General features: G+C 38.1%; 2 protein-coding genes across 2 annotated transcripts in view; both read right to left on the bottom strand.

Annotated features, from left to right (window-relative positions):
• Positions 1-12101, bottom strand: part of LOC135165723 (headcase protein) — a 98054-nt gene that overhangs the window by 40832 nt on the left and 45121 nt on the right. The window lies entirely within an intron of this gene.
• LOC135167174 (facilitated trehalose transporter Tret1-2 homolog) lies at positions 7430-11240 on the bottom strand. The gene is made up of 4 exons (XM_064130084.1): positions 11139-11240; positions 10728-10841; positions 10497-10604; positions 7430-10283 (listed from the first exon to the last, which is right to left on the bottom strand). Exons 1-4 carry the CDS (start codon positions 11238-11240, stop codon positions 9930-9932), a joined length of 678 nt encoding a protein of 225 aa, XP_063986154.1. The 3' UTR covers positions 7430-9929.

The raw sequence follows: 12101 nt of genomic DNA, 5'->3' as shown, positions 1-12101 counted from the left end.
TTCCTGTTCCAACCGAAAAAAAAAAAGACAAAAAATTAAACATTCAAATTTGTATTCACGACTGCGTGTCTCTTTGGGTAATATATTTTCACGAAGGCGCCTCAACGACTGACGTGAATGTTGGTCTAGCTGTGTAAACAGACAGGCCGAGGCGAGAGCACACACGAGACACGCAAAACGAAGAAATGTGCGAAATACGAAGAGGTACACGGACAAGACATCGACCCACGCATCAAATGAAAGAAAAATATCATTAATAAGAAAATTGTGGGAGAGGGAACAAAGGTTGAGGTAGACGATGGATCAAGGGTAATTGGCCATAATCTTCGAGCACGAAAGTACATTAAAAATTCTGAGCAAAAAGAAAACAAAGTCTTCAATTTGCGATTACTTAAAAAGCCATTAGAAATCATTGATACTTATTTTTTAACATAAAAAAATGACATTTGAGAAACATTTCGTTACCCCAGCATCAAAGAAAAAATATTAAGAGAATAGAAATTGAAAGAAATAAAAAAACAGAATGAGAATGAAAATAATGACTTGCAAATTCACAAATTTGTTGATTCAACCGCAGTAAAAAGTTTAATAGGAACTCTAAATGTTTTTTTACATCAATTCTCATAACACAAAAGTATAAAGATGAGCACGCATGGGCCAATTAAGCCTCTCCCCATTCACTACACGTACAGTGAAGATCGGGGTTTATGTGGCACAAGGATGCAACTCGTCTGGGTCATTACAGTATCGTTGAGTTGGATCTCCTCTTCCTCTTTTTCACATCTCATCCGGGCGTGAAAGTTCCCCATGTGCTGGAAGCCCATAGGATTGGTGGAGGTCGACTTAAAAATAATCCCCCGAATTTCATCCCATTCCCACTGATATTTACGTTTTTATCGGGCTCTCAATATTTTCGCACAACTTGTGATACGGTTCATGGACATGTCGTGATACAGAGGTCCCCCTTATACTCTACACATGTGTGGCAGATATTCGAGGGAACGCGGGACAGGGGTAATGGACGCTGAGGCGCGAACAGCGATGACAAATATAGACCATATTTTTCTCGGCAAATATTCGAATGAACAGGACACAATGGACTCCATTGTCTACGGGTCCATTGCTGAGGGAATGATAACTCCTGGGGCACACATGGAAATTAATATCTTGGCGGGGGAGCGTTTATTGGTTCCAATAATGCGAAATGCTTTGATTTCAATATTTCAATCAGACGGATGCAATTTAATTATCGCATATTATATTAGTTTTTCCTAAATTCCGAAATAAAAATGAGGAGACGATAATTTATGATTTTTTTATCGAACGTTGGGAGGATTTTTATGGAAATAATGGCATCAACTTACGTTAAAAATTATCCAACAAAAGAGTACAGAAAATCCGTTGTGCTGTGCATAATCACACGAGCAAAACATAAAATTATAAAATTTTAATTAGTAACACAATACGCGCTCCAATTACTGCCCGAATATGTTTTTCATAGCTCCATATTTAAACCGCAAAACTGGATACTAATTAAGCCAGGCTAAACAATGTGGTTTAAAGATCTCAGCGAAAGAAAAGTCAATTATCATGGAGTGCATGGTTACAGTGCATTGGGTAGAAGCCTGGTAGGCTTTCAGCTTGCCATGATAAACGAAGAAAAGCTATAAATCTCTCTATAACAGAGGGTCAGCCCTCTTTCCATTTATGAATTCTCCTCGTTCTCGCTCTTTCCTTTGGCTTTGACCGGTGGGTAAGTACCACTAGTCTCATAACTTGCTAACTACCGTTGATTTGACCGAATTGATGGCAATGAGAAGTCAAATAGAGGACACCTCCGCAATTTTTCAGACACCGAAATATTTTTTTGCTGTACCACAATATCTCTTATCGTCTCATTGGTAAATTATTTTTTTTTAATGCACTGAAGAGTAACTAAGGAATGACAAAAAATAAAGGGATTTTTTTCTACTGTTTTGAGTTCAAAATTTCAGTAATAAAAACAGAAACTTTCTTAATTGGAAATTTGGGAATTGCCCGTGTAAATTCAGAATTGAAATTTACCAATAATAATTTCCACTTTAGTAATCTCCCTCAATAATCATGTCCCCTCCTCAATAAGTAATTGAGCCACACAGTCGAGTACGCGCCCTCCGAAAGAGACCACGAACCATTGATTCCGTTCGAAAGAAATCGTCCGTGCTTCCTTTATCTGGCCGAAAAATCCAGTTCACCCACACACACACACATACACACTTGCGCCTACAGGGATGAAAATGTTTAAATCGGTATATGGTACCGTTCTCCGAGATCTTCATGTTGGTTATATTTTTCAAACTCACTGGATGGAAAGAACCAGTTGATTTATGAGCGTGTAAATTGGTCGGCGGGAGTCTTCTCGTTTGCCACGAGTAGAGAATAAAGAAATGAGAGCGACGGAGAAGGGGGTGAGGAGGAATACTCTTAATCTTCACCCTCTTGTTATATTACTCGGTACGGGAGAACTCGCGAAAATGAAGGTCTCGGGCGATGTACAACGACGTTACACCCATTGGGACAGCGAGTAATTTGTCCTTCGACGAATTAATTTTCTTAGAATATTCAGCGAGGTCATATATTCACGGAGAATTTTTATTACCCTGTGTCGTTGGTTTATGAAAGGTTTAAAAACCACGTACTCGCGATGGTAAATACAACCTGTGGGTACATACGTTATTCTTGTAATTAAAAGTACTGGGGAGGATGTCCTTGGGATGTGCGAGAGCATCTCATTGGCACTGAAATTAATGCCTCATTCATTTTTTTTACGAAACGTTTTTAACATCCAATTTAAACGTTTGATAACTTCCTCTGGATCGTTCATTACAATTTTTCAGTTTTTTTTTTCGAGATGGAGAAACCTGTTTGATATTATTGCATATCCAGGAAAATTTCAGATCAGAAACGGGACACATTCAGGGAAAAGATTATTAAGTGGTAAATTTTTAGGTCAGACTAATTTCAAGAGACTATCAGAATTGAAGAATTGCAAAACGCGAGAAGTAAAGGTGGATGATTTTTTGGTGCATTTCAATAGTTTTTTTGTGATTGCGAGTCTTATTGAATGAATTCTGAACTATGCGAACTGGAAAAATTCATAAAAATGATCAGAATACTTCGAATTTCAGAGCTGACCGGATTGATTTGAATAATATCAGACAGAATTCTATCTCTTCGCGTCATCACATCCTGACCTCACGCAACGGCTCATTAAATCCCCTGACATGGCAAACTTGAGGAGAAAAACTAGGATAAATTTAATGGCAAAACATCCGCAAATAGAAGTATTGCCAGCAAATTATGTAGATTGAAATCGATCGTTTATGCTAATACTTTCCTGTTATGCTCTCCAGCATGACATTGATAGGCACTAAAATCCCGTGGTGAATTTTCATTCCTACCACTTTGAGTAAAGGACAAGCGTATCAATCGAAACCGGTTCATATTAGTTTTGATGCTATTCATCAGACGTTAGTGTCATGAATGTGTGTATTATTTTTTTTTCTTCATTTTCATATCCAGAATGGGCAGCGGATTATGAAGATTGAGAGAAGTAGATGAGAAAGAATAGCATGAAACGGAGGCGTGACGTGATGTAGACTGTGAGGCCGTTAAACGCCGACGTTTTCCAGGGAGGCGGGTTGACTATCATTATCGCTAACGACAAGAGCCTGTTACAGACCACCGGTGTACTTATACGTATGACTTGGAGTTACCAAGTTTGCACTATTGTGATGGTGTCGGGAGAGACTTTCTCGGGTGCCAGACGTCTATTCAATGCAAATCAATGACTAAATTCAGGTACTCCCACTTATGAGAAAGAGAGGAAGGGGGAGGAAGTCTATCAAAACCCACACGAAGAAAAATCAACGGAGAGATAATGGTTTTTTCAGTCGAAAGTGATTCGATGGAGTTAGACAGTTAATTCAATGTCTGTACGTGTGCCCGTATACGCCATAATTTACGACTTTGGAATTTTGGAAAATACTCATTTACGTAACGGAAGGATAATTTTTAGCAAAAATTGCAGTTCCGTGTATCCGAGTCGACATTTCTGTCCTTCACTAGGCCTCAATAAATTTCAAATTTGGGACCTACGAGGGCTCCCTCAGTACCAATCGATTGCGTCTCTTAGATCTCTGGAATGATAATAAGGAAATTACTATTTCCATTTTTTTTTGAGGCTTAAAAATTGGCGTATGTCGAGGCTCACAAGAGCCTCACAGGCCTCTTCTTCTCGTTTTGAGGTCCAATCGAAGACAAACATTTCAACTCGGGTCTGGTGACAACTACTGAGCTGCCATTTCCGCGTATTCTGTCGTTTACCAACAATAAACAATGGAAAGGAAAGCTTATCATTGAATGAAATGAATATATTTTTTCGGAAATTAATGGATGAATTGATATTGTGAACAGTTATTAATGACGTTGATACGATTGAATCTCGTTTGAATAAGTGAAAATAATATAGATTTAATTTCGCGATATTTGATTCCCATTTAATCAAATGCATTTCCGTTTGACTGAGCGGATGCAGCACAGTTTCAACATACAATTGTAGTAAGTTGTAGATACACCCGCAGGGCAACCCCCGTTCTCAACGGACACTGGGGCGAGAGAGAAAGCAGTCGGTGGAGAAGCGTTGGCAGTTATTCGAGATAACAGATGTGAGATAGCGCACTTACGTCTGTTAATATCGAGGCAGTTCGCTCTCACCCGAGATACACAAATGTATTTCTGGTTGGTGCTTATTTATGGACCCCTGGCGATAGTGGACGGCGGTTGTCCGCGGAATACCCGGGAGAGAAAGAGAGAGAGAGGATATATGTATAGCGAAAATAAACGCCAGCCAAAAAATAGAACAAGAGTAAACGAAAAATCGATGATAATGTATCGATTTTTTTTTTGTAAAATGATTTTTAAATACCGAGTATTCAACGGATATGAGTTTACATAAGTGGTTGCATTTATTTGTTAAGATTTATTCAACATTTCGGAGTGATTACGAAAGTTATTTATTTAAAATATTACAATAATATTAGTTGGACGTTTGAACTCTGGATTTACTATCTCCAACCCATAATTGCGAAAAATTTGTTCCATTGATCGATTCCGAATAAAATATCGATAAACTGATTGCTGAGGCTCCACTTTCTTTTAGTCCCTCGAAATGTTGAATGGCCGGGGAATCATGTGTTTATGCAAGTGATTGCCTTCATGTTTCATATATTATGTAATATTACAAATTAATAATCCAATGAATTGTGACGTAATGCCAATAATTCACTGGAGTCCAAAAATTTGAATCTCATTTTAACAATTGTGGATAAATGATTTCAATGATTGTCTCAATTAAATATCGATAAACAGATAAAAATGGGATAAAAATATGTAAAAAAATTGTTGAAACCTGTTCATGGGGTTGAGTGGAGGGACTTCAATGTTCTTTCGAAATCGCCGACTATCTGTTCAGAGGGCAAATAACATCGGAGCACCGGGGATTGCACGGAATAAGTGCCGAAAAAAATAAAGCCCCACGAGAACAGAGAGAGCCAGAATAAAGAATTTTTCAGAGAGAGAGAGAGGGAAGTTGCATCGTGTGCGTATGCATTTTCGGATTGTAGGCTGTAACCGTGTGGTACTATCGATATATACCGAAGTGGAGAAGTGGAAGTTGTTGAGGGAAAGAGAGTGTGCAGAGGCCATTGGCCTCAGTGGTTTGCGATGCAATGGTGCAGTGTGCAACAGCCGGTGAAGGAGAGAATGTACAACTTCTCTTTCATCTCTCTCACCCTCTCTCCCTCGCTCTTTCTTTTTTGCTCTACGTGGCGGAGGGGCCAGGGGGAGGGAAGCAGAATCTGAAGTGGGCACGTGTGTGCCGTGAGTGCATAAACGGGAAAGCCGGCGTTGATTGTGCACAGGATGACTGGTTTCTATCGTCTAATTCGTGTGTGAAATATTCAGCAAACACGGTTGTTAAAATTTTAATACGATGAATAAATTTTTTATATCACATCTTTACAACTGGAAAAATTGATTTTGTCATTAAAAAGATTGAAAAATCATGTTTCTGGTGGGAAACATTGACTTGGGAATTTCAGTTAAGATTGAATTGATTTTTATCGCTGTTAGATTGGAAATATTGTTCATGATTTGAGGAAATATTTTTAAAAAATTTGATTATGTTAAAGAAATTTTGTAGTTTTCGTAGAAATAAGATAATGATGAGTTATGATACATTTTTATAGGATAGTAGGGTAATTTTTGTAAAACATTTCTCTATGGGTGTGGATGAAATTATTGTGTTATTACTGGAACATTAAAAAACATTTATTCGTGTGGAGAGATATTGACCTCAGAAGTTGATCTAAGACTCATGAGTTTTTTATGATTTTTAAATTGAGAGTATTATAGTCAACTAAAAAAATATTCTTTTCGGATTTTTCTATAGGCAAGGTGACTTTCTCGGTAGATTGTAATTTCATAAACTGTTTTTATGTCACAGTTACAATTTTAAGATGACTATAAATTTGAAAAATCTCAACTTTATAACTGAGGGAATGTATTTTATCGTTAAGATAATTGAACAGCCATGTTTACGCTGTAGAATATTCGTATAAGCATTTAATTCAATTATTTGATAATTTTATCCATGAAATTGAATGATCGATATTGACTTCAGTAAATAATCACACTGATTCTTGTTTAATCGAACTAATGAATTTGGTTACTATCTATAATAATCGGAGTACCTACATTTCACCCTGTGTGCCCTATATGTATATGAGAAAATTCACACAAGTAATACATGGAGAAAACCCACAGCGAACAGAACGAGAAAGAACAACTGCTGGAACCTTGAAAGAGTGCAGATTGCGTGTGGGTCACGAGAGTGATGACTGGAGCGAGGGAGGGCACATGAAGAAAGACAGATTTATTAGTTGTATATAAGTACATCCAAGGCCAACAAGCAGACCGAGAGATAGGGACAAGATGATGGTAGTAATCCTATTCATTCGTCATGAATAGGATTACCACCATCATTATGACAACAAAAAGGAGCCGTATCTGTAACATTTTTTAAAAACCTTTTGTTTTTTTTTACCTCAAAAATAAAAAATTCTCGAATGTTGAAGCATTTTTATGAAGCTGACAAGTTCGTTAAGTTTATTTATCTACGCCTCTCTCCATCAAATTTCTCAATCGTTGAGCAAAAATTGCGGAACAAATTGTTGTTCTCATAACGGTGAGTCACCAGGCGTGTGGTTAATTTTTATGGAACAAATTGCAGAATTTGCGTAGCGACTCCTCTAATTTAAGTTCCAACACAGTTATCATTGAAGTTTAGTTCTCGGATTGCATTTAGAGACATAAATTTCCTCTTCACTTTGAGATTCCATCAAATCCAACACCCAAAAAACTTTCCCACTCAAGCGCTGAGAAATATAGAAATTTTCCCGGTTATTTTCCTTCTCTTTTCGGCTACTGAGCTTGTGAACCCGGACACTGCAGATGTTTCTCTTTTTCATTGTACAGTTTTTTTCCCTTATGACTGATGAATGTGGGAACAGACTCGAGTACTTGTACGAAAAAAAAAAAAAAATGAGAGTAATCGAAAAAGAAAAAAACCAGAATTCTAATGTTGCAGCCCGACGGCGACTCTTGTACAGTTTTTATCAGATAAAAAGAATCATTTGCATAAAGACATTGGTTACGTGCCACTAGACCTTTTCGTTCTCAGTTCATAAAAAGAATCTCCATTAGAATATCAGGAAACCCGGGGAAGATATTTCCATTCAATAAGTCATAAGATAATTCTATTAAAAAAAAAATCTCAGAATTGAGAATTTATTCGCGAGATATCTTCCCAATCGTCGAAGCTAAATAGCCCCTTGATAGCGATTGGGCTTTTCACTTGGCTTTCCAATGGAATAAATTATCCCCTCAATCATCGAATATTCGCTAAAATGTTAAGGAGTGAAAACCACTGTTTAAATAAATGAAATTATTAGCCTCTGATGATGCTCTTTCAAGTGCAATGCGTGTGGTAAGAGCATAAGAGCATGTGGGTCACGCGAGAGTCTGGTAAAAGATCCACCGGGTCGTTGAATAAATTTTAACAATATAATAAGACTGCAGTCAAGGCGCAGAAGGCAATTTCGCAGAACTACGAAAAAAAAATGAAAAAAAAAATACGTCCCACCGAGAGAAAGATGGAGAGGTTCTCTCCAGTGATGAGGGGGAATGACAAAGTTCGTGGCTTCCCAGACGAGTTTTTCACGTCACCCATATAGCGAATACGAGCATTTACTTGTTCGTGGGAAGAAAACCGTTTGTAGAACGTCACACACAGAGTGAGCAACTGAATTCCCTTGTTCTTCTCTGTTCTGTTCTGTTTTCAGCAGAAACAAGTTTCGAGAGAATTGTAACGAGTGTTGTACACCTCGTGACCGCTTTCGTACGTTTGTCTCATTGGTGTATCGATATTCTTGTTCGATACATACCGCTGTCCAATTATCCGATTTCTATGGAACAACCTGGGGGCACTTCAAGATCTTTGATATGAAGTTTTTGTAGTTTTTATTTTGGCGGGAATACGCTGGATAATTGACGTGAGGGATGGAAAGTAAACCATCGGTTGAGGTGATCTATTTGACTACACGGTGAGAATTTTTTGACAAAAATTATCTCTTCGTTCTATATTACCTCACTTCTGTTCCAAAATTTGATAAGAATTAATGGACGATGACAAACTGATACACGAAATGAAATTTTTGATAAAAATTTGAGGGCGAAATGTAGGACAAAATAACAATCTATCAATTTGTAGGTCAAGTTTTGTCGGAAAAATTAGACAGGGGGCTAATTTTTGTAATAAAACTACCCCTCGGCCCTCGTCTCGCCCCCTTGAGGTTTAAGTTTCACGTAAAATTTCTTCAAGTGCAAATATTCATCTGGCAAAAAAAAATCTTGAAATATAAACTATAAACACAAGCCCTCCTTAATGACTTAGCTTATGTCCATTAACTCCCTCGTGAGTTGACATTAATTCACTCGATAATTAATCCGCTAATTGCCAAGACGACGTGAATGACTCAACGAAATAATTAAGGAAGGCCCGTTGTTCCGATGCTGAAGACACCAGTGAGACAATGGCTTTCGGATACTGTTGTCCGTCAAGACATTGCATTTTATGGAGTGTTTGAAATACAACATGCCACGCCTCACTGCTGCATCAATGTCGAAGGTTTTACGATGGTATACACTATTAGGAGCTGTTTCAGACGCACACGAGACGCATGCACGTGAATAAAATCCCATACCTTCCAAGTTCTCGGTGAGATACGCTTCATAAATATAAATCTGAATGCATAATCTATGATGGGAGGAACATAGTGGTGGTGAAGGTGGTGACGTGTGGTACATCGCATTTTAGAACGAGATGGCTATGTTCGAGGGAAAAGTGTGAGACTATTGTAGAGGAATTTAAATTTTGAATTATTGAACATTTTGAAGGCTAATTCAAGTGAAATTCCAATATATTTTTGCTGATGAAATCATTTAGGGAATATTACCACCGCAATTGTTCGTTGCAATGGATAATCCAGGTGATATATCAGTAGATTGACTTTAAAATTTTTAGAATAATTGATAATTCCCGTTATTAGTCAAACTTTTAATGAAATGTGATAACAAAACGAACCCGAAAAATCACCTTCACGAAGAAAACGCAAATATTTTGCATCTGAATTTCGATATTTACCTCAAAACATAAATGGTAAAAATGGCTGCGATGTCACCTTGATGATGCACAGGCGATTACTCATCAGCATACAATTATTAATAATAAATGTATTCACAAATGGAGGAGTTGCTGAAGTATTTTGGACTCACGGAATTCGTTGAAAAATTCCAAAGTCTCTCTGAGTCTCCAAGAGGCTCTTACCCTTCGTCTCGATCACGCACATTGCGACAAAGAGTGTGCTTAATGCACATATGAAACTGAAGATGAAGAGTACTGCTGCGTTGCCAAGTGCCTTTACGAGGCTCTCAAAGGAGAGGGTGATGAAGAAAGCGAGGAGCCAGTTGATAAATGCAGCGCTCACTGCAGCTGTGCCCTTCAGCTTAGTCGGAAATATTTCACCCATGTAAGCCCACGGCACTGGACCTAAACATCCAGAACCATTTTCCATCATATTTCCAAAAATATTTCCCTCCCCCCAATCCAAAGAAACTCTCCCCAACTAAAAATGAAACTGGCGAGCCCCTGATCAACGAAAAATTCGATTAATAGAAATCCAAAGGTTCTACCTGATGTCGAAAACCAAATTTTGCTGTCAGATAGCTCCACAAGGTCCAGCTACAAAGTCCTAAAGCATAAAATAAGACGAACCTGCACAGATAGAGAAGCCCAGGCAATAAATGCACATTGCGGCGAAGGGTATCCAGTAGATAACCTTCGACATTTCAGGATGCAATTCCTTCATCATAAGATATCCACCAAGTGCAAGTAGACACAAACACATAGTGATCTCCGAGTGTACCATCAGGACCTTGCGACCTATCTGTCCAAAGAAACGGCGAATAACACGAGATAAAGAATATAATTCTCGTGATGGGGTTGCGAGGGGGCAGAAACCTAACCCCTGAAGATGAAGATTAGAAGGTTGTTGTGGAGTTCAAGGAACCTTGTCGATCAGTAGTGCCGATAGGCAGCACGCGATGACTTGTACGACTCCCAGTACGACGCCTTCAACTACAGAATCTAGATCAACTCCGGTGGCTTTGAAGATTGTTACAGCCTAGAATATTATTGCATTTATATTCGACAATTGATGTACACCCATCATTCCATATGCAATAGCCAGTGTTTTGCGTATGGGATTATTCAGAAACTCTTGTACGTGGATTTTGTGGCTCTTGGCTATACCAACATATTCCTGATCGCATGATACTTGAAGAAAATAGTTGAACAATAATGGCATGCAATGGTGGATAATATTCCTGGAGAAAATCCTTATTTTAAGATCAATCATTTCGAGTTCAATGTCAGTGTCTTTGCCACGAAAGAATTGCAGTACTTTTCTAGGTGAATTCACGTTATTCTTCGTGAGATAGAACAATGGACTCTTGGAAATGACGACCATTATTATTCCTGTCACAGTGGGAGTGAGGCCATTCAGGGCTGATATCCAGACCATGTATCTCGTAAAACCAGTGCAATAGGCAAAAAGTATTCCAATTACTAATAACAGGTGAAAGAAAACACCTATTGTACTTGGAATGTTCAGTATAGCTGAGAATATTGCATTATTAAATTCTTGGGATGTACAATGAGGAAGTACGTGACTAGTTTTGGATTTCTTGCGTATCTATGAATAATTTAAGGATGAAGGGAAGACGAGTGATGAGACTGAAAAGCATTACACGCTGGTGGAGAAGAACTGAAATTTCAGAGATTGTTGAGGAGTCATTTTTACGAGAATTATACTCACTTAGATTTTAAGGGGAGAATGAAGTTTTTCATTTTCAAGAAATTTCCATACAATCCCGAACAGGAGAATTAAATTATGCTGAATTATCATGTGTTCGAAAATTGAGGGCTATAGTTATTTAAATTTAATTGAATGGAAATTTTTAAGAAGTGCATTGAATTTCTAACGTAAAGTACTTCGATTATCTTCGGCAGTTATTTCAGCTGAGCAGAGAGGGGATATTATACTGAAAATTCCACCACAAGCGCCAGTTAAAAACCTCCCAATCACGTACAAGTAGAAATGCCTACCAGCATATGCAATTATTGCCCAACCTCCGATGAATAGCGGAATGAGAAGAAGATTCGACTTTCGTTTCATTTTGTGGATGAAAAAGGGAACGGTGAGAAGACCAAATGCAGGGCCCAACGTGAAAGCTGAGGATATCAAGATAATATAGATGAAATGAAATTTATGAACTTGTTGGAGAAGTTCAATCGATGATGCATTCCAGCCAAGGCCACAGACCAGTGCAAATCCACGAATGCAGACTGGAAAATACGGCATGTGAAAATGCTCTTGTTAAAT

This window comes from Diachasmimorpha longicaudata, chromosome 1 (genome assembly GCF_034640455.1).
Source record: "Diachasmimorpha longicaudata isolate KC_UGA_2023 chromosome 1, iyDiaLong2, whole genome shotgun sequence".
Taxonomy (NCBI): Eukaryota; Metazoa; Arthropoda; class Insecta; order Hymenoptera; family Braconidae; genus Diachasmimorpha; species Diachasmimorpha longicaudata.
This window is presented reverse-complemented; position numbering and strand designations above follow the sequence as displayed.

Coding starts and splice junctions, on each gene's coding strand:
- LOC135167174 (XM_064130084.1), bottom strand. CDS start 11,240: ATGGTCTGGATATCAGCCCTGAATGGCCTCACTCCCACTGTGACAGGA. Junction 10,842..11,138: donor TCTATCTCACGAAGAATAAC/GTGAATTCACCT, acceptor ATAATATTCTAG/GCTGTAACAATCTTCAAAGC. Junction 10,284..10,496: donor TGCATCCTGAAATGTCGAAG/GTTATCTACTGG, acceptor TTTCATTTTTAG/TTGGGGAGAGTTTCTTTGGA.